General features: G+C 47.6%; 4 protein-coding genes, 2 non-coding genes and 1 pseudogene across 7 annotated transcripts in view; 3 read left to right on the top strand and 4 right to left on the bottom strand.

Annotated features, from left to right (window-relative positions):
- Nucleotides 1–49: 49 nt before the first annotated feature.
- On the top strand, nt 50–4051 carry LOC118103994 (ribonucleoside-diphosphate reductase subunit M2). Its single transcript, XM_047337957.1, is given in 10 exon segments — nt 50–530; nt 632–700; nt 1179–1328; nt 1412–1528; nt 1627–1760; nt 1836–1930; nt 2023–2156; nt 2775–2879; nt 2969–3082; nt 3525–4051. Coding segments are annotated over 10 exon segments (1161 nt in total). The 5' UTR covers nt 50–440; the 3' UTR covers nt 3678–4051.
- LOC118103996 lies at nt 3119–3255 on the top strand. Its single transcript, XR_007032302.1, has one exon. It is a non-coding gene; the product is annotated as a small nucleolar RNA SNORD94 (small nucleolar RNA).
- Nucleotides 4052–5218: 1167 nt separating the features above from the next.
- On the bottom strand, nt 5219–9368 carry LOC118103995 (galectin-8). 2 transcript variants are annotated; one of them, XM_035151023.1, is made up of 8 exons: nt 9256–9368; nt 8497–8585; nt 7438–7648; nt 6960–7124; nt 6628–6654; nt 6156–6244; nt 5745–5910; nt 5219–5493 (listed from the first exon to the last, which is right to left on the bottom strand). In XM_035151023.1, the coding sequence occupies exons 1-8, from the start codon at nt 9292–9294 to the stop codon at nt 5344–5346; spliced, it is 936 nt and encodes a 311-aa protein (XP_035006914.1). In that variant the 5' UTR covers nt 9295–9368; the 3' UTR covers nt 5219–5343. The 2 variants fall into 2 exon arrangements, with proteins under 2 accessions (XP_035006914.1, XP_035006915.1); XM_035151024.1 differs by having other exon boundaries at nt 8497–8626; nt 9256–9352.
- Nucleotides 9369–10377: 1009 nt separating this feature from the next.
- LOC118103993 lies at nt 10378–14258 on the bottom strand (annotated as a pseudogene).
- Nucleotides 11166–11301, bottom strand: LOC118103997. The gene has a single exon (XR_004694996.2). It is a non-coding gene; the product is annotated as a small nucleolar RNA SNORD94 (small nucleolar RNA).
- A 665-nt stretch (nt 14259–14923) lies between the features above and the next one.
- tmem242 (transmembrane protein 242) lies at nt 14924–17683 on the top strand. The gene is made up of 4 exons (XM_047337961.1): nt 14924–15311; nt 15672–15772; nt 16370–16507; nt 17060–17683. Exons 1-4 carry the CDS (start codon nt 15242–15244, stop codon nt 17171–17173), a joined length of 423 nt encoding a protein of 140 aa, XP_047193917.1. The 5' UTR covers nt 14924–15241; the 3' UTR covers nt 17174–17683.
- A 508-nt stretch (nt 17684–18191) lies between these two features.
- The window catches only part of LOC118099873 (AT-rich interactive domain-containing protein 1B), an 18999-nt gene continuing 16248 nt past the window's right edge, over nt 18192–20942 (bottom strand). Inside the window, 2 exon segments of the mRNA XM_047337954.1 lie at nt 18192–20115; nt 20362–20929. Coding sequence (XP_047193910.1) covers nt 19088–20115; nt 20362–20929 — 1596 coding nt within the window. The 3' untranslated portion in view covers nt 18192–19087.

The raw sequence follows: 20942 nt of genomic DNA, 5'->3' as shown, positions 1-20942 counted from the left end.
GTTGATTTCGGGCTCTTTTGTAACTCTGACCCCCCCCGCTCAAACTAACACTTGGATTTGCCCGCAGCGCCGCGCAGGTCACGTGAACGCGACTCGGAGCCTGATTGGCTCCGTCGCAGCGTCGGTTTAAAGAGCCACCCACCCAGCCGCGCTCTGATTGGTCAGCTGCGTTGAAGCGCCAAGATTCCAATAAAATGAGAAGCAGAGAAGAAGAAGCTCCAGAGTCAGTGAGCCGCCATCAAGCAGAGAAGAAGAAGCTCCAGAGTCAGTGAGCCGCCATCAAGCAGAGAAGAAAAGAAGCTCCAGAGTCAGTGAGCCGCCATCAAGCAGAGAAGAAGCAGCAGAAGAAGCAGCAGAAGAAGCAGCAGCAGAAACGGCTCCAGCTCCAGAAGCTCCAGATCCAGAAGCTCCAGAAGCTCCAGAAGCTCCTCTTCGTCAAGATGCTTCGTGCTCGCTCGCCTCTTTCCGTCCGAGCAGAGAAGTCCCTGTGCAGTCAGACCGACAACATGGCGCTGGACAAAGAGAACACGGTGAGAGGACAACCCCCGGAGCTTCTTCTTCTCCCTCGAACTGACTCCAGGGTCCATCCGGTGGTTTGTGGAGATTGATTTGCGCTCTTGTGTGTTTGCAGCCTCCCGGTGTGAACAGCTCCCGCATCCTGGCGTCGAAAACCGCGCGGAAAATCTTCTCTGACGCCGCGGTAAGTAAATCTGTTGAAAGCTTCCGGGTTAAAATCGTCATCACACACGTCACCTTCATTCACAGTGACGTCACTGAGCGGGAGTTTTCATTGTTTCTCACATGGCGCCTAAAATGATTTGGTTGTGGCGCCAAACTGGCGATCAGCTGTCCGCATGACGTCACTTCCTCGGCTTCTGTGTTTTCATGTTTGTGTGAATCAGTCGAACTTTATTAACACTGACGTCACATCAGAATCCACTGGGCTCAGGTCCTGAATGATGTCAGATGTTCAGGTCAGCTGATCAGTTCATGTTGCGTCCAAACTGTTCTCACGTGTGAATATTATACATTTGTGAGTTTGGACACAGACGCCACCTTTTGTGTGTTTGATCACTTAAACAAAGTCCACTTGGATCTGAACGGTTCAGCTCCGAAAGACTCTGAATCAGAACTGCGTGAACGGACCCGTTACAAAATGTGTCTTCTGTTGTTTCCAGCCCAAAGCCGTGAAGAAGAAGAGCAGCAGCGAGGAGGCGGAGCCGCTGCTCAAAGACAACCCTAGCCGCTTCGTCATCTTCCCCATCCAGTACCACGACATCTGGCAGATGTACAAGAAGGCTGAGGCGTCTTTCTGGACCGCAGAGGAGGTACACGTGACCGCCGCCGCAGTGCTGCACGGGTAACGTGGTCGTAGTGACGAGCGCTAACGGCTTGTTCTTGGTTTCCCCAGGTGGACCTGTCCAAGGACCTGCAGCACTGGGAGTCTCTGAAGGACGAGGAGAGGTACTTCATCTCTCACGTGTTGGCGTTCTTCGCCGCCAGCGACGGCATCGTCAACGAGAACCTGGTGAGTGCAGCCGAGCTGCAGCCGGAACCGATTATTGATCTGTTTACGGTTTGTGATCGGGCATCAGTGATTCTGAACTGTCACTCTGTGACCACCAGGTGGAGCGCTTTATGCAGGAGGTGCAGGTGACGGAGGCCCGGTGTTTCTACGGTTTCCAGATCGCCATGGAGAACATCCACTCGGAGATGTACAGCCTCCTCATCGACACGTACATCAAGGAGCCCAAAGAGAGGTGAGCTCCCTACTGCCCCCTACTGGGTTCTCCTGGTCCGTGCTGTTGTCTGACGCTGCGTTCACTGGCCCTCAGAGAATACCTGTTCAACGCCATCGAGACTCTGCCCTGTGTGAAGAAGAAGGCTGACTGGGCACTCAACTGGATCGGCAACAGCAACGCCGCCTACGGTAAAGCTGCTCGCCGCGACCCCGCGTGACGCTGGTGCTCCTGGTCGACCAGGTTTGGTGTTGATGATCTGTATCTTGTGTTGATCCTCCAGGAGAGCGAGTGGTGGCCTTCGCGGCCGTGGAGGGAATCTTCTTCTCTGGTTCCTTCGCTGCCATCTTCTGGCTGAAGAAGAGGGCCTGATGCCCGGCCACGACCTTCTCCAATGAGCTCATCAGCAGAGATGAGGTGGCCGCCTGCAGCGCCCGACGCCAGCGCCCCACCGTCCAACCAATAACTGACCAACTCGTTAATGCATCGTGATCACACCGTAAATTCACCGTTTAAAGTAATCAAATAATCAGCAGGTTGATCGGTAATGAGAATATGAGGTGGGCGTGTTTTCTGCAGCTCTTCAGGTTCCTCAGATCAGGAAGATGTTGTGTGAACCAGCAGCGGACGTCGACTTGTTGGCGCACGTCGTCTTTTTCAGTTGTTAAAAACATGAACGTGATGAATTGTAAACGATCAGAAATGATCGGTGGAGTAAAGAGATGAATTCTGTCAAAAGTTTAAATGAACATTTCTAGAACAATATAAAAGCTTCGCTCAGGTTTCACATGTCACTTCTCTTCTGGTTTGTGGTGAACTTAACAACTTGTATAATTTAGATGAAACACACTCGTGAAAACATCACCAGGATTATTTTATATAACATTTCTGTCAATCGATCCCTTTCACCTACATCTTCCTCACTGGAGCGTTGATTGAAACGATGCTCTGTGTTTGATCATGTGACCTCTGACCCAGCTTGGACGCGTGTGTGTTCGTATTAACAGTGTGTTGTTGTGACTGTGCTGCGTTCAGGGTCTGCACTGTGACTTCGCCTGTCTGATGTTCAAACACCTGCTCAACAAGCCGTCCAAAGAAACCGTCACCGACATCATCAAGAACGCCGTGGCCATCGAGCAGGTCGGTCCTCGGCAGTGCGCGCGCACCAACGTGTGTTAGTCGCCGGTTGAACTGTGTTTGTTGACCTGTTGTGTTTGTTTGTGCTTCAGGAGTTTCTGACGGAGGCTCTGCCCGTGAAGCTGATCGGGATGAACTGTGACCTCATGAAGCGGTACATCGAGTTCGTGGCCGACCGACTGATGCTGGAGCTCGGCTTCGCCAAGGTAACCGCCGCCGGTCTGTGGCCCGGAGGGGCGGGGTCTGTGATGATGAGACGCGCAGGGGTACGGACCTCAGCCGATGATGGGGGCTGAGTGCTGCTGCTGCGGTCTGATCAGAGGACAAGTGGTTCACTGACGGACGCCAGCAGCACGACACAGACGCCACGCTGAACAGACCCCGACTTCACTGTTGTGGTCAAAATTAAAATGTCAACTTAAAAGCGTTTTAAGACTTGCTCTCTCTGCTCTTCTGATCAGCGAGAGCAGTGGATTGATTGAAAGTGATTCAGGTGGTTTTTCTCAGTGGATTCAACCAACTCAGGAGCTTTTAGTTGTTCCTTGTTGAGTTTGAAATCCAGATTTCTCACGTTTCGCTTTGAGGAGAAACGTTGAGCTCAGATATTTCCCGTGTTGAACAGAGTAAACTGACGTCTGGTCTCTGCAGATCTACCGGGTGGAGAACCCCTTCGACTTCATGGAGAACATCTCTCTGGAGGGAAAGACCAACTTCTTTGAGAAGCGCGTGGGCGAGTACCAGAGGATGGGCGTCATGTCCGGCTCCACGGACAACACCTTCAGACTCGACGCAGACTTCTGAGGCCGGAGGTGCACGGAGCAGCGCTCGGTCACATGTTCCAGCCGCCGCAGCAGCTCTGCAGCAGGACCATAGGTTTTCACTCTAATTCAACATTATCCTCTGTCCCAGAGGAGGCTGGCATTTACCCAGCCCTCCAACTTCCAGCAGGATAGAGGTGTGTGTGTACATATGTGGGTTTTAGTTTGTACAGGACATTTTATTAAATGACGGCAGTTTCTGTAAATAAAGTCTCTTGTTTTATCCCCATTTTTAAAAAGTACAATGTAAGTAGATTTCAGTCTGTTTTATATGATCTTTGTCTTGAGCTGTCAAATGTACAGTTTTAGTTTTTAATGTATGGACTTGATTTTTGTAATAAAAGTTGTATCAACAAACCTGATAATATTCTTGTTTTTATTCCGGAGGTTGTTTTTTTTTAAGTGATTTTCATGTTCATATTTTGAAACACTTTTAAATGCAAGCGTCACAGTCCAGGTACCTTTTTATCCTTTGACTATCACAACTGGTTCTAAACCAACCTCGCTGGCAGGACATGTTCTCCTTGATGACCATGTCTCTCAAAAGCATCATAACCTTTTCGGCGTTCCACTCTTGGTCCATTATTATTATTATTATTATTATTATTATGCCTGTAGATGCCACCACCGGGAAAAGTTATTAGACCATGGTGCAGCTATCATTGGTATGCTGATGATACTCAGTGATATCTCTGTGGCGCCAGATGACTGATGTTCCAAATTAGAAATTGCTTCTTCAGCGTGGAGAAAAAAGGATGAGCAACAATTTACTCACATTAAAATGAAACTGAAATTCTTCTAATTGTTTCTGGTGATCAGAGACGGGAATACAATAAGTAGTAGTTTGTCTTTCTTGAAGCGAATTGTACTTTGTTGCTTCTCGTTCTGGTTGGTTCCTCGTGTTGATGCACGTGTGAGTCGCTCTGGATAAAAGCTTCAGATCAGTGAAATGTAACAAAACATTGTTAGCAAACTTGGAAGTCTGGTGCATCACCACGAATCAAAAGTACAGAACCTCAGTGTCACACTTGACTCAGAACTAGATTTTAATTCACACATGTCAAAGATTGCTTTTTATCATTTAAGGAAAAAGGTGACTCATGTTTTTATTCTTTCTCGCCTGGATTACTGTGATGCACTATATTCAGGATTATCGAAAAATCCATTGATCGACTACAACTTGTACAAAATTCAGCAGCCAGGGTTTTAAAGAGAAATAGGAAGACAGGTCCCATTACTCCGGTTTTAGTGTCTTTATTTGACTTGAAGTCTCTTAATGGTCCAGCCCCCTCGTACATCTCTGACTGTTTATCGGAATATGTTCCAACCCGTTCCCTCAGGTCTTCTACCGCTGGCTCGCTCAATATCCCAAAAACAAAGTATAAAAAGTTTGGGGACGCAGCTTTGTCTCGCTATGCACCAAAGCTTTGGAACAAACTCCCACCAAACATCAGACGAGCTTCTTCTGTTCAATGTTGTGTAACTAATTAAAATCTGTAACAAACCATGAGACCGACTCCAAGATCATGTGATCAGTTTATTAGATAAAGAAAGAAGAGTTTGTAAGGTGACGGCTGTTTGTGGATGAAAACATGGTCCAGAATCATCGAGGAGGAGGACGAGGAGGACGAGGACAAGGAGGAGGAGCTTCAGAAGATGTTGACGTCGAGCAGCGTGGCGTCTCCCTGCACCTCCACCTGGTTGATGCTCCTCAGGTCCTGGACTCTGTGTTTGTAGTCCAGCTGGTGTTCACCGTTCACAGCGACTTTGAACTGCTGAGGTTCACACCTGATGATCATCTGCACAGGAAACAGACCAAACGTCTCTGTTACAGGTTCGATTCCTCTCAAATGCTTTTTTTAATATAAAAAACAAATAATAAAAAAAATTCACTTAAATCAAATAAAAAATACGGTCATAGGAAGGAAAAGTCAAAAAAAGTTCAAATGTCATTTAAGAAAAGAAAAAGATTCTCAAATGTCGTGAAAAGGTTTAAAAATGTGAAACTTTTAAACAATAGATCAGGAAGTAGTTCAAGGTCAGGACGTACCTCAAAGTATTGTCCTGCAGCGAAGGGGAAGGAGTCCAGCGCCGTCTCCTCGGGGCCCCACGACTCCGACAGGAAGGAGTTCCTGACCAACATGTGACGCTTCAGACGAGAGTTCAGGTGAAGAGCGATGTCGCTGCCGCGCGACGTTCGCAGATTCACACAGAAACTGACAGAAGAAAATACACCATTTAAAAAATGTTTGTATTCTTACTCTCATCATCTTTAAGACCCGCTTCATTTCTTTCTAGTAACTAGTACTTTTACTCAAGTAACAAGTACTTTTACTCAACAACTGAGCGGAAGTCCTCCTTCCTGGGGTACATTACTCCACTACATGTATCTGGAAGCTTTAGTTACTTCAGATTTTCATATAATAAGTTGCAATTTGAAATTATTTTGATCAAAGTTCACCTGTGTGCGTTGTGATTAGTTTCTGCTTTGATCGTGATGCTTCGTCCGACACTCAGTCCGTCCCCCAGATCGCCCCTGAAGGGAACGCTCTGCACAGAACAAAGGTTCCATCAGGTAAACGCTGAACGAATAAAACACCAATCCTTATCGACGCCAACGACGATAAACACCTGATACAATGTGGACAATCCATTTATTATTAATCAAGAAAAAACACAAATTATTATTATTATTTCAAAAGAGAAGATTTTCTTCAACTGAAAATAAAAAAACATTTTAAAGACAAAATAAACAATTATCAAATGAATCAGATTAATATGAAAAAGAATCGTCAGGATGTTAAATATTCTTAAACAAACAAACTAATCAATTAACGGAGAAATATATCATCAGATTCATCACTAATCCACAAATTGTGTATCTGCCACGTAACTTGTGAAAGTCCACAACGACCTTCACACATCAAACTCACCAAGCTGCCTGTTGAGGAGGAAATCGGCTACAACAAGAAGAAACAAGAAAAATGACTTTATTACAAAACACAATGAATTTCAGTTTGTTCTGTTGAAGCTTGAAATGATTCGAATTCCTCTTTTTACTCCGTAAATCTACGATCTGCAGCCGCAGCCACTTTGTCTTCATATTTCATTTTGAAATGATTTGAGCTTCAGGCTGAAACATAACATGTTTTTATTGTACGATCAACATGTAAATATCCACATAGAATATAATATAATACAAATATAAATATTTAATAACTGAGACGTTTACTTTGTTGATCCGCTCGGCAGCAGGTGAACTCACCTGTCGAATCACATGACTCAGCGTCGCAGAGCTCGGACTCACGCTGCTCGGCGGGGCGACGCCCATGACCTCCACTCTGACCTTTCCAGAAACACAGAGAGTGTCGACTCGCTCCAGATCCTGTCGGTGTTTGTACTCCAACACGTGCACGCCATTCACAGCCACCTGCACACCACACACACAGTACTGAGAGTACAGTACAAGTACTGAGAGGACCAGTACTGAGAGGACCAGTACTGACAGGACCAGTACTGAGAGGACCAGTACTGAGAGGACCAGTACTGAGAGGACCAGTACTGAGAGGACCAGTACCAGTACCATGTTGCACCTTGTTAAGCCCTATGAGGCAGATGGTGATTTGTTAGCTATACAAATAAAATATGATCGATGAAGTACAAGTACTATGATCCTGTACGTCCCATCAGTTCATGAATTTGACTCGTTAAACTTGTGAATGTACCTGAATGTGCGTTCTCACCTTGAACTTGTCTTTCAGGACGAGCACGATGAGCTCGAAGGCGCCCCCGGTGGTGAAGGGCATCTGGTACAGGATCTGCTCTCGGCCCCAGCGCCCCCCCTGCAGCGAGTTACACACGATACACGGAGACCTGTGGAACCTGGGGTTGAAGTGAAATGCTACGTCGGCTCTCGGATTGACGCTGCTGCCACACGTGAAATCCACCTGGAACCTGTAAGACGACGCAGAGGGACGAGAGAACACCTGGAGTCAAACACGATAATTAACAATTCATTGATTCAGTTTTAAATCAGGTCGTTGTTCCTCACAGCTGATTTCAACAATTAACAATAATAATAATAATGAATTAACAGGAGCTGGCCCCGAGGCATCAGGGGCCCCGAGGCATCAGGGGCCCCGAGGCATCAGGGGCCTCGAGGCATCAGGGGCCCCGAGGCATCAGGAGCCCGGCCACGAGGCATCAGGGGCCTCGAGGCATCAGGGGCCTCGAGGCATCAGGGGACCCGCGAGGCATCAGGGGCCACGAGGCATCAGGGGCCACGAGGCATCAGGGGCACGAGGCATCAGGGGCCCCGAGGCATCAGGGGCCACGAGGCATCAGGGGCCCCGAGGCATCAGGGGCCCCGAGGCATCAGGGGCCCCGAGGCATCAGGGGCCCCGAGGCATCAGGGGCCTCGAGGCATCAGGGGCCCACGAGGCATCAGGGGCCTCGAGGCATCAGGGCCACGAGGCATCAGGGGCCGCGAGGCATCAGGGGCCCCGAGGCATCAGGGGCCCCACGAGGCATCAGGGGCCACGAGGCATCAGGGGCCACGAGGCATCAGGGGCCACGAGGCATCAGGGCCCCGAGGCATCAGGGGCCACGAGGCATCAGGGGCCTCGAGGCATCAGGGGCTCCTGTAGTAACCTGCAGGTGCCACCTCACACAGACAGGTGGCACCACACAGGGCTGCTCACCCGAACCCTTAGTTCATGTGAATGAAACGTTTTATTTGAACTTTTGCTGAAGTTCGTTTTTGAGAAGATGGAGGACCTGCAGACCTCCTGGAGAACATTCACCTGTCGGCGCCTGACGGCACGGAGCCCTGAATGAGGACCATCTCCCCCGGGACCAGACCCCCCAGGATGGTCCCAGCGAAGGGAATCAGCTGCGGAGGAGAAACCATCAGGACCGTTTCAATGTGTTCATCTTCGTAAAGTCACAACATTTACAGAAGAAATCATCAATTCATCCACAAAACAAAAAGTGATAAAAATGCAAATGTTATAATGAACATTAAAAACTGTTTTCTTTCATTTGACATTCAAGGTATTTATTTTCTATCGTATTCGCACATTGTGAATATGAACAAAGCAATGACGTCATCATTAAACATAACGACACGAATTCGGTCGATAAGAAACAAATTGAACTTAAGAGAACATAAGTTATATAAAGTTATTAAAGTCTGAAGTTAAATAAAGTTATTAAATAAAGTCTGAAGTTAAATAAAGTTATTAAATAAAGTCTGAAGTTAAATAAAGTTATTAAATAAAGTCTGAAGTTAAATAAAGTTATTAAATAAAGTCTGAAGTTAAATAAAGTTATTAAATAAAGTCTGAAACATGTTGAAAAACTAATTCAATTCAAATCAAGAGATTTTCCAGGAAGAGACGAAGCTGAATTCACTGAGAATAAAACGTGACGTTAAAGTTCATGATTTAAAGACTGAGCTAACATGCTAACTAGCCTGGATCAAGCATCCTGCAGCTGTGACGTCAGAGCCGGGGAGTCCGGTTAGAAAGTGACGTCAGATGCAAAGCGGTAAAGCGTCTCACCGGTTTCAGAAACGTTTGTCTCAGGTTTGATTTCGACATTTTGACGCAGCGACGATCAGCGGCCTCTTCGTTATTTTGTTTACTTCCGTATCTGACGTCATCAGGATGAGACAGCCTCGTCGCACCCGGAAGTCACGAGTTGACGCGAATAAATCCATTTATTTAAAAAAATGTATTTAATCAAACGTTTTATTTAATTTGTTAGAAACAAGAAATCACTTTGTTCTTTCAACCCGTGAAACTGAGTCTAAAAAATATTCACTATTAAAAAACTAGTTTGCCCAAAATGTCAGTCGATAGTGTTCGACCCTAACCCAAGAAAAAGCTCTGATCGACACGATATAAAAATGTATGATCTGAAAATGCGTCATCAGCTTCCTAAACTCTAAATTATCAACATTAATATTGAATTTTGTTTCTGCTTCAATTCAGCTTTTGTAACACTGACAGATATCGTTACTTTCTCAACATCAATTCACCGACACCGAGGTTCTGTACTTTTGATTCGTGGTGATGCACCAGACTTCCAAGTTTGCTAACAATGTTTTGTTACATTTCACTGAGCTGAAGCTTTTATCCAGAGCGACTCACACGTGCATCAACACGAGGAACCAACCAGAACGAGAAGCAACAAAGTACAATTAGCCAAAGACAAACTATATTGCTTCCACGTCTCAGTCACCAGAAACAATTAGAAGAATTTCAGTTTCATTTTAATGCAGGTAAATTGTTGCTCATCCTTTCTCCACGCTGAAGAAGCAATTTCTAATTTTGGAACATCAGTCATCTGGCGCCACAGAATATGCTGAGTATCATCAGCATACCAATGATAGCTGCACCATGGTCTAATAACTTTTCCCGGTGGTGGCATCTATAGGCATAATAATAATAATAATAAGGACCAAGAGTGGAACGCCGAAAAGGTTATGATGCTTTTGAGAGACATGGTCATCAAGGAGAACATGTCCTGCCAGCGAGGTTGGTTTAGAACCAGTTGTGATAGTCAAAGGATAAAAAGGTACCTGGACTGTGACGCTTGCATTTAAAAGTGTTTCAAAATATGAACATGAAAATCACTTAAAAAAAAACAACCTCCGGAATAAAAACAAGAATATTATCAGGTTTGTTGATACAACTTTTATTACAAAAATCAAGTCCATACATTAAAAACTAAAACTGTACATTTGACAGCTCAAGACAAAGATCATATAAAACAGACTGAAATCTACTTACATTGTACTTTTTAAAAATGGGGATAAAACAAGAGACTTTATTTACAGAAACTGCCGTCATTTAATAAAATGTCCTGTACAAACTAAAACCCACATATGTACACACACACCTCTATCCTGCTGGAAGTTCGAGGGCTGGGTAAATGCCAGCCTCCTCTGGGACAGAGGATAATGTTGAATTAGAGTGAAAACCTATGGTCCTGCTGCAGAGCTCAGCTGCTGCGGCGGCTGGAACATGTGACCGAGCGCTGCTCCGTGCACCTCCGGCCTCAGAAGTCTGCGTCGAGCCTGAAGGTGTTGTCCGTGGAGCCGGACATGACGCCCATCCTCTGGTACTCGCCCACGCGCTTCTCAAAGAAGTTGGTCTTTCCCTCCAGAGAGATGTTCTCCATGAAGTCGAAGGGGTTCTCCACCCGGTAGATCTGCAGAGACCAGACGTCGGTTACTCTATTCAGCAGAGTATCTGAAGCTCGTTTCTCCTCAAAGCGGCGTGAAATCTAGTTCAATCAACAAAGACAACTTCACAAGCTCCTGAGTTGATTTGAATCCACTGAGAAAAACCACCTGAATCACTTTCAATCAATCCACTGCTCTCGCTGATCAGAAGAGCAGAGAGAGCAAGTCTTAAAACGCTTTTAAGTTGACATTTTAATTTTGACCACAACAGTGAAGTCGGGGTCTGTTCAGCGTGGCGTCTGTGTCGTGCTGCTGGCGTCCGTCAGTGAACCACTTGTCCTCTGATCAGACCACGCAGCAGCACTCAGCCCCCATCATCGGCTGAGGTCCGTACCCCTGCGCGTCTCATCATCACAGACCCGCCCCTCCGGGCCACAGACCGGCGGCGGTTACCTTGGCGAAGCCGAGCTCCAGCATCAGTCGGTCGGCCACGAACTCGATGTACCGCTTCATGAGGTCACAGTTCATCCCGATCAGCTTCACGGGCAGAGCCTCCGTCAGAAACTCCTGAAGCACAAACAAACACAACAGGTCAACAAACACAGTTCAACCGGCGACTAACACACGTTGGTGCGCGCGCACTGCCGAGGACCGACCTGCTCGATGGCCACGGCGTTCTTGATGATGTCAGTGTGGTTTCTTTAGACGGCTTGTTGAGCAGGTGTTTGAACATCAGATTAGCGAAGTCTGGTGCAGACCCTGAACGCCCAGCACAGTCACAACAACACTGTTAATGCGAACACACACACGTCCAAGCTGGGTCAGAGGTCACATGATTAAACACAGAGCATCGTTTCAATCAAAAGCTCCAGTGAGGAAGATGTAGGTGAAAGGGATCGATTGACAGAAATGTTATATAAAATAATCCTGGTGATGTTTTCACGAGTGTGTTTCATCTAAATTATACAAGTTGTTAAGTTCACCACAAACCAGAAGAGAAGTGACATGTGAAACCTGAGCGAAGCTTTTATATTGTTCTAGAAATGTTCATTTAAACTTTTGACAGAATTCATCTCTTTACTCCACCGATCATTTCTGATCGTTTACAATTCATCACGTTCATGTTTTTAACAACTGAAAAAAAGACGACGTGGCGCCAACAAGTCGACGTCCGGCTGCTGGTTCACACAACATCTTCCTGATCTGAGGAACCTGAAGAGCTGCAGAAAACACGCCCGTCTCATATTCTCATTACCGATCAACCTGCTGATTATTTGATTACTTTAAACGGTGAATTTACGGTGATCAGCCGATGCATTAACGAGCTGGTCAGTTATTGGTTGGACGTGTGGGGGCGTGGCGTCGGCGCGAGGCGGTCACCTCATCTCTGCTGATGAGCTCATTGGAGAAGGTCAGGCCGGGCATCAGGCCCCTCTTCTTCAGCCAGAAGATGGCAGCGAAGGAACCAGAGAAGAAGATTCCCTCCACGGCCGCGAAGGCCACCACTCGCTCTCCTGGAGGATCAACACAAGATACAGATCATCAACACCAAACCTGGTCGACCAGGAGCACCAGCGTCACGCGGGGTCGCGGCGAGCAGCTTTACCGTAGGCGGCGTTGCTGTTGCCGATCCAGTTGAGTGCCCAGTCAGCCTTCTTCTTCACACAGGGCAGAGTCTCGTGGCGTTGAACAGGTATTCTCTGAGGGCCAGTGAGCGCGGCGTCAGACAACGCACGGACAGGAGGCCCCAGTAGGGGAGACAGTAGGGAGCTCACCTCTTTGGGCTCCTTGATGTGGCGTGTACGATGAGGAGGCTGTACATCTCAGTGGATATTCTCCATGGCGATCTGGAAACCGTGCAAACACAGGGCTCCGTCACCTGCACCTCCTGCATAAAGCGCTCCACCTGGTGGTCACAGGTGACAGTTCAGAGATACTGATGCCCGGATCACAAACAATAAACAGATCAATAATCGGTTCCGGCGCTCAGCTCACTCACAAGGTTCGTTAGCCGATGCCGTCATGTGGCGAAACGCCAACACGTGAGAGATGAAGTACCTCTCCTCGTCCTTCAGAGACTCCCAGTGCTGCAGGTCCTTGGACAGGTCCACCTGGGGAAACCAAGAACAAGCCCGTTTGGCAGCTGCCGTCACTCACGACCACGTTACCCGTGCAGCACTGCGCGCGGTCACGATGTACCTCCTCTGCGGTCAGAAAGACGCCTCAGCCTTCTTGGCCATGCGATGTGTGGTACTGGATGAGGAAGATGACGAGCGGCTAGGGTTGTCTTTGAGCAGCGGCTCCGCCTCCTCGCTGCTGCTCTTCTTCTTCACGGCTTTGGGCTGGAAACAACAGAAGACACATTTTATACTTAGTCCGTTCACGCAGTTCCTGATTCTGAAGTCTTCGGAGCTGAACCGTTCAGATCCAAGTGGACTTTGTTTAAGTGATCATGCAAAGTAGGCGTCTGTGTCCAAACTCACAAATGTATAATGATACACGTGAGAACAGTTTGGACACCAACATGGGCAGTCAGCTGACCTGAACATCTGACATCATTCAGGACCTGAGCCCAGTGGATTCTGATGTGACGTCAGTGTTAATAAAGTTCGACTGATTCACACAAACATGAAAACACAGAAGCCGAGGAAGTGACGTCATGCGGACAGCTGATCGCCAGTTTGGCGCCACAACCAAATCATTTTAGGCGCCATGTGAGAAACAATGAAAACTCCCGCTCAGTGACGTCACTGTGAATGAAGGTGACGTGTGTGATGACGATTTTAACCCGGAAGCTTTCAACAGATTTACTTACCGCAGCGTCGAAGATTTTCCGCGCGGTTTTCGACATAAGGATGCGGGAGCTGTTCACACCGGGAGGCTGCAAACACACAAGAGCACCGTCAATCTCACAGCCACCGGATGGACCCTGGAGTCAGTTCGAGGGAGAAGAAGAAGCTCCGGGGGTTGTCCTCTCACCGTGTTCTCTTTGTCCAGCGCCATGTTGTCGGTCTGACTGCACAGGGACTTCTCTGCTCGGACGGAAAGAGGCGAGCGAGCACGAAGCATCTTGACGAAGAGGAGCTTCTGGAGCTTCTGGATCTGGAGCTTCTGGATCTGGAGCTGCTTCTTCTGCTCTTCTGCTGCTGCTTCTTCTCTGCTTGATGGCGGCTCACTGACTCTGGAGCTTCTTCTTCTCTGCTTGATGGCGGCTCACTGACTCTGGAGCTTCTTCTTCTCTGCTTGATGGCGGCTCACTGACTCTGGAGCTTCTTCTTCTCTGCTTCTCATTTTATTGGAATCTTGGCGCTTCAACGCAGCTGACCAATCAGAGCGCGGCTGGGTGGGTGGCTCTTTAAACCGACGCTGCAGCGGGCCAGTCAGGCTCGAGTCGCGTTCACGTGACCTGCGCGGCGCTGCGAGCCGTCAAGTGTTAGTTTGAGCGGGGGGGGTCAGAGTTACAAAAGAGCCCGAAATCAACGTTACACAAGATTCACAACGAGCCACTAAAACACGAAGCTGTGACTCGCAGACACGTTAACACGCTCGTTACGTGTGTGTGTGTGTGTGTGTGTGTGTGTGTTGAATCATTCATAGTTAGTGTCTGTCTAAATATATTCAAGACATGTCGCCATGATAACTTGGCGCTAAAACCCCGCAACGCGGCACATGAAGTGTCGTGCGATTCTTTAAGAATACAACTAGAAGATTGGAGCTCCTGGTTCGTGTGTGTCTGTGTTGTTGTGTGTGTCTGTGTTGTTGTTGTGTGTCTGTGTTGTTGTGTGTGTCTGTGTTGTTGTTGTTGTTGTGTGTTTGTGTTGTTTGTACCTTTCACCTTCATTTTTTCCTCTCAAACCAAAACGTCTCCCCGGAAGTTGCCATAACCCGAACCCGACTGTTTCCAGGTGACTGCCGAGCCGAGCGCTCTGATTGGCTACTCAGGAAGACAACGCCACTCAGTGTACGTCTATGTTGTCATGGTCACAGTCAGTGTCGCCACCTAGCGGTCAGATGAAATGTTCTAAAGGTTGGAAAACTCCTTCCACGATGTTTCACTTTGTTTAGAAGATTCTCAAGAATAAATAACTTGATATCATCATAATTGTTTTATTGATTCAAAACTTCATAAACCTCTTTTTTGTTGAAAACATGTGGAAAACAGTTTTAGACCAAATATTTCATCAAAGACAAAATCAGCAAATGCATCGATAAATATTATAGGACGGAGTGAGACCTCCTCCACGCACACACACGCGCAAGCGCACACACTTTGTACGTTGGTGTTTTCTGCTCCACTTCGTTGGTTCCGAGTCGGCTTGTTTCCGCCCGGTGACGAGACGCTGACGGACCGCAGCAGTATGGCGGCGGAGGGTTCCGCAGAGGAGACGACGAGAGAAGAAGTGAAGGAGAAACGACAGATGATTCACGGTGAGGAGCCGCTGCTGCCGCAGCCCCCGCAGCCCCCGCACCTCCTGCACCCCCCGCAGCCCCCGCACCTCCTGCAGCTGCCGCAGATAAAAATGATAATTATGACGCTAACTGTCACGTGATTAGTTTTGCTAAAAGATCAATGACATTGTTATAATTATTGAATCTTGATTCTTGATGTTTTATTGCTCAGCTCTATGTTTTATAGTTTTGTTCTACGGGAGCCCTGAAGGGTCAAAGCGAGACGTTTTGTCAGGATTACTTTTGCGTTACCTCGGGGATGGAATGTAACGAAGTACATTTACTTAGTTCACATTGTTTACATGTCTCCCAGGCTCTGACCTCACTTCCTGTCTGCAGGGGCAGCGTTCCTCACCACGGTGGCGTCCGCCGGGCTGGTCGCGGGGTTCGGCTCCACGCTGGCGCTGGTCAAGAGAAAAAACCCCGACTGGTTTAATAAGGTGCAGTTTGTTTAATTTACAGAATAATACATACAATAAGAATCATCGATCAATGAAGATGAATTCATTCATTGATTGAAAAATGTGGATTTAATATTTTTCTTTCCAGAGCTGAAGGTCACGTGTTCCAAACTCAAACATGCTTATTTGACCTCTCAGCTGCTGAGTCGTGGTTTCCTCAGAGGTCACCGTTCGTTTACTCAACGATTAAAGTTGATTCTAAATTTGTGATGTGATCAGTTCCCACTGGAGACACGTGAGGTCACGTGTCCACATCCTACAGGTCGAAGTGGAAAACGTTCCTCGCTGTGTCGTGGTCCAGACCCGAGACCTGGTCCCGGTGACCGTCTGGTTATTGGCTGCTCACAGGATCTGACTAAACGTGACGCGGACGCCAGATAAACAGAGTCTGTGTTTGTCGTCTGCATCGACGTCTGAGCCTCCGAGACAAAAACGTTTTATTTAGTTTCACGTCAAAGAAAATCTGAGGCTAAATTTTATCTTTAACATTAGTTTGTATGTTGTGCATGTAGAAAAGAAACGTCTGCAGCGGGAAATGTTGTGACTCCATGTTGTTTCCTTCCGGCTCCTCCCCAGGGGGCGGTGCCGGCGGCGGCGGTGCCGGAGAGCGGGGCGGCGCTCGCCCTGCGAGCTCTGGGGTGGGGGTCTCTGTTCGCCTGGTGTGGAGTCGGCCTGCTCAGCGTCGCCGTCTGGAAAGTTCTCGATGTTCACTCTGTACGTATCCAAACTGTTTACGCACTGAACCCAGTTTAATCTGCGAAAAACTAAAATGTCAATTTTAATACTTTAAATAAAATGACATTTTGACAAAAACTAAATTTGCTGAAGAGAATAAAGAAAACAGTGAAAATGTTTTGAGAATAAGTAAAGTAAAATTCTATGTATAAAGTTTTCAAGGAAAAATGAAAAGTTGAAATGTTTTGATAATATAATTAAAATATTTAAGAAAAGTTGTAAAACTTAAGGAAACATTAAAACATTAACATTTTGAGATAAAGGATTAATTCACCCAGAAAACACATTAACATTAATGCTATGAAATCATGTTTAGAAACAGGAATTAATTAGTCATGTAACTTAAACAGTTTCACATAAATTAACAATTCATTTATTCAATGCTTTGTTCAATCATTTAAGTTTAGAATTGTCTAAAAATAAGATTATGAAATAAAGTATTATCAAAGCTAAATAACTTATTATCTAAACTACACGTTAGAAGTTGGACGAGACGCCGACTCTGGACTCACTCGTCTTCCTGTCTTTCAGCTGTCAGAGTTCAGACTGAAGATGCAGTCCGTCTTCCCCTCCATCCCAAAGTCGGCCGAGGCCACAGCTGGATCTGAACCTCTGGACTGGGACTCTGTCTTCAAGTCAAAGTGACGTCGTCCAATCAAATGAGACTCAGCAGCTGTTTGTCATCGTTTTCTCTGGAGGCAGCAGAGTCTGAGACTCCGCTGGACCAGTTAAGTCCTGGTCCTGGTTCCAGTCTGGTTCTGGTTGAAGATGTTGGAGCTCCACCCACTCCACATCGAATGTTAAAATAATGGTAAACTGCAAATAACGATGGATGGTCATAAACCCCTCCTCCTCCATGTTGGCAGATGGGACATGGACCAAACTAGACGTGGTTTCTGTCGTTTAAAGTCGTACTTATCACACCGATGTTTGTTCAGCGATGTCATCACCACAAGATGGCAGCGATGTAAAGTTGTGTTCACTTACACCCCCCAGCTTGGGAAAAATGGTTTAAGCCAAGTCTTTAGCAGTCGATGGGAACTAACAATACTGAAAATGGCCAAATGGCTCAGAATCACGTGAAATTGATGAATGAGATGAAACGTTGGCATGTTTAGTTCACTAGTTTAAATAAATCGGATATTTGTGAAGTGTTCCATTTGTTTGATGTTTGATAAAACGAGTTCAGAGCTGCGTTCATGATGCTCACGATACTTCTGGCATCTGATCGTGGTGGTGGACCACGATCGAGCTGGCTGCTGACCGTGGTGGATCCTGATCCGTGGACTTGTATGGGACCTGACCGTGGACTATGATCACAACAAGTCTGCTTGATATATAATATTTCTCCTCAGATACTCGACCATTACTGACAATAATCCATCAGTTCATTGACCTTCAGCTACAAAGTGTTTATTCTAATCAAAGCTGTAAATACTCTGATCTCTCTGATGTTCTCTGTTCCACGGGACATCTGTTCACTTGTGTCCGTCCTGGGAGACGGATCCTCACGTGTGTCTCTGAGGTTTCTACCTTCTTTACCTGTTAAAGGTTTTAGTAGTTTGACTCTTGTTGAGGGTTAAGAACAGAGGACGTCTCACCTTGTTAAAGACTATGAGACAGAACTGTGATTTGTGAATGGAATAAATAAAAATACAATGTGACTGATTGATGCGTTTATTCGTCAACATGTAAAGATCAGTCCGTCCGATCAAACAAGAGAAACTGACGTCCACATTTTCTTTTTTCTCTCTTTATATTTGTTGTTTCTGAAGTTGTCAGTAAGCAACATGATGAGCAGTCCCCCCCCCCCTCCTGTACACACAGTCTCTCTAATCAAACGCACCCTTCCACACCCGACTCCGTCAAACCTTCTGAAACTGAGGTTTTTTATACAGAAAAATCTTCTCCAGCTGCAGAGACACGAAAAGTTCACGTGAGCAGAGTTGTGATTAGAAATGACGTCCCCAGGTGTCGCCCTCTGCTGGAGCTCTGATGTACATTTTCTATTTACAGGAGGATGACAACTGTGGAGACAGAAAAGTTCTTAAAAAACAGGAAGTGAAACAGTTCCCCCCACCCCCATACTGCTATGGTTTGTAAAATACTGAACAACAAACCTATTGCACCAGAACAAAGAGACTGAACGTCAGCGTTTCCTGCGTCACATGAGAAAAGACGTCTTATCTACAACACGTGTCACTACTTAAATAATCGGACCACGCCCCCATATCTAACAAACCCCGCCCCCCAAACAGAAAGAACCGTCCACTTCCGTTTAAATCACCAGGAGCCGGGACGCGAGATTTCTCCACCGTTAAACTTTGGTTAAAACAAAAAACACAACAAACTGACAAAAGAATAAAAATAAACGGTTTTAAATATTTTTGTATTAAAATGACTTAAAAATCCCAAATAACATTTGTGGATGGAGCAGAGGAACTTTATAGATTCTATTTATATTTATTTGTACGTAAATCTTTCTGTTCTTTAAATAAAAATATAGTTGGAGCCAGTTCGTCACATGGGCGGAGCTTGTGCTTCGTGGCAGTGTTCGTGTCACGAGCGCCCGATTTTAAACAGTACTTCACACATGATGGCCGCCACCGAGGAGTTGAGGGCGGCTGACAGCGAGATGTCCAGCAGCCGGCTCTCGTACAGAACCAACTCAGTCCGGTTCTCCTCCACCTTCGCCATGGCCAGCAGCGCCTTGGCGGCGCGACACATCATGTTGACGCTGGGCGGCTCCGGCGGCGCGGCGGCATGCAGCAGGCTGTGTGGACTCTGGTGATACTGAGCCATGGCCAAACTGTCCTCCAGGAAGCCGATGAGAGTTCCCACACTGCCCTTCTGCAGGGTGACGGCCCTCGCCGCTGTCGAGTCGCCCTGCACCAGGTGAGACAGGACGGCCACCGCCATCTCCTGACACACCTGGCTCTTCCTCTCACCTACAAGGCACACCAGCGTGGCGAAGAGCTTTTGCTGGCGGCTGAAAGGCGGCGTGGCGAGCAGCAGGTCCACATTGGAGTCCTGGACGCTCAGCTTGCACAGACACTCCAGCACCAGTCTCTGAGGGGTGAGCGAGGAGAAGTCGCCCGCCGAGCTGAACGGGTCCTGGGCCTCGGCGGACGGACAAACCATCCAGTGAAGCAGCCCGTCCAGGACGGGCAGGCAGATGCTCTCGGGGTACAGCGACAGGTCCAGCTGGCCCGAGATGTTGGCCAGCGTCACCAGCGTATTCTCCCGCAGCGTCGCCAGGCAGTCCCACCACCACTCGTCACGGCTGCACGCCAGACCCGGCTTCTCCTCCCGCTGGTAGGTGGGCGGCGTCAGTTTCCTGTAGGGGTGGTGGTGCAGCAGCACCAGTCTGCCCAGGATCAGCACCAGGCCGGGATGTTGCGACATGTCGGCGTCGTTGCCAGGGACGAAGGAGAGGCCTCGCACGATGTTGGAGATGCAGATGCAGCGTTTGGCCAAAGAGTCCTGCCAGGCCTCGGCGGTGGACAGCGGCGCCTGGTCCCAGCAGCGAGGCTCGTCCTCCAGGTGGCTGATGGGACTCTGAGCTGGTGACCTCTGACCTCTGACCTCTGACAGCAGAACATAAGGAGTGGAGTTTATAACCAGAGAATGAAAACTGATGCACCAGCTAGTGGTGAAACAACAGAACTACAACAAACTGAAGATCTAATCAATCAAACTATTAATAATATGTTAATTAGTTATTGATTTATCATCAACATCTGCAGAACCAATACAACTAAACACATACATGTATGATATGAATATTTAATAGAATATAAATGTGGCCACCGTACAGAAGATAAAAACGTCACCTTGTGTTTCAGGTGACGTTTCCTCCTCTGGGGGGGCGGAGTTTACTGTGCAGGGTTCAAAGTGCGTCTGGATGTGAGCGGTGGAGTCTCCTCCCCCGGCCTTCCAGAGCAGGAGGCCGCTGAGGAAGCCATTGGGTCGGCTGAGCTCGGCCCAGCGCTCCTCCACCTCCTCCACCTCCTCCCCCTTCTCCTCCACCCTGAGCGGCAGCTTGTCATACTTGCTGGCCTGTTGGGGGTGGGGCTCTGCTTGCTCCTCCTTCACCTTCACCTCCTCCTCCACTGGTTCGTTGTTCTTTGTGTCCTCAGCGGTGATGGTGGGAGTAGTCGTGAGTAGCGGTGACATCTCCTCCGTTGACCTCCTCCGTATCTCCTGCTCCTCTCCTGATTGGCTGTTACACTGGGAGGCGGCAGCTGGAGGCTCCTTTAGCACCTCCTCCTCTTTAAGTGGGTCGGGCCCCAGCAGAGTCCTCTGGCCCTCAGCTCCCACCTCGTAGTTCTCCAGGATACCAAAGATCTGGATGAGGCAGCGACGGTAAGACTCCACGATGAGCTCCAGGAAACCAGGCAGCTGCAAGAGGAGG

The sequence above is a fragment of the Hippoglossus stenolepis genome, chromosome 20 (assembly GCF_022539355.2).
Source record: "Hippoglossus stenolepis isolate QCI-W04-F060 chromosome 20, HSTE1.2, whole genome shotgun sequence".
NCBI lineage: Eukaryota > Metazoa > Chordata > Actinopteri > Pleuronectiformes > Pleuronectidae > Hippoglossus > Hippoglossus stenolepis.
The sequence above is the reverse complement of the archived record's forward strand: the minus strand, read 5'-3'. Positions and strand labels throughout refer to the sequence as shown.

Coding starts and splice junctions, on each gene's coding strand:
- tmem242 (XM_047337961.1), top strand. CDS start 15,242: ATGGCGGCGGAGGGTTCCGCAGAGGAGACGACGAGAGAAGAAGTGAAG. Junction 15,773..16,369: donor ACCCCGACTGGTTTAATAAG/GTGCAGTTTGTT, acceptor GCTCCTCCCCAG/GGGGCGGTGCCGGCGGCGGC. Junction 16,508..17,059: donor AAGTTCTCGATGTTCACTCT/GTACGTATCCAA, acceptor CCTGTCTTTCAG/CTGTCAGAGTTCAGACTGAA.
- LOC118103995 (XM_035151023.1), bottom strand. CDS start 9,294: ATGTCGAAATCAAACCTGAGACAAACGTTTCTGAAACCG. Junction 7,125..7,437: donor TCCTGAAAGACAAGTTCAAG/GTGAGAACGCAC, acceptor TGTGGTGTGCAG/GTGGCTGTGAATGGCGTGCA. Junction 5,911..6,155: donor ACTAATCACAACGCACACAG/GTGAACTTTGAT, acceptor TTCTTCTGTCAG/TTTCTGTGTGAATCTGCGAA.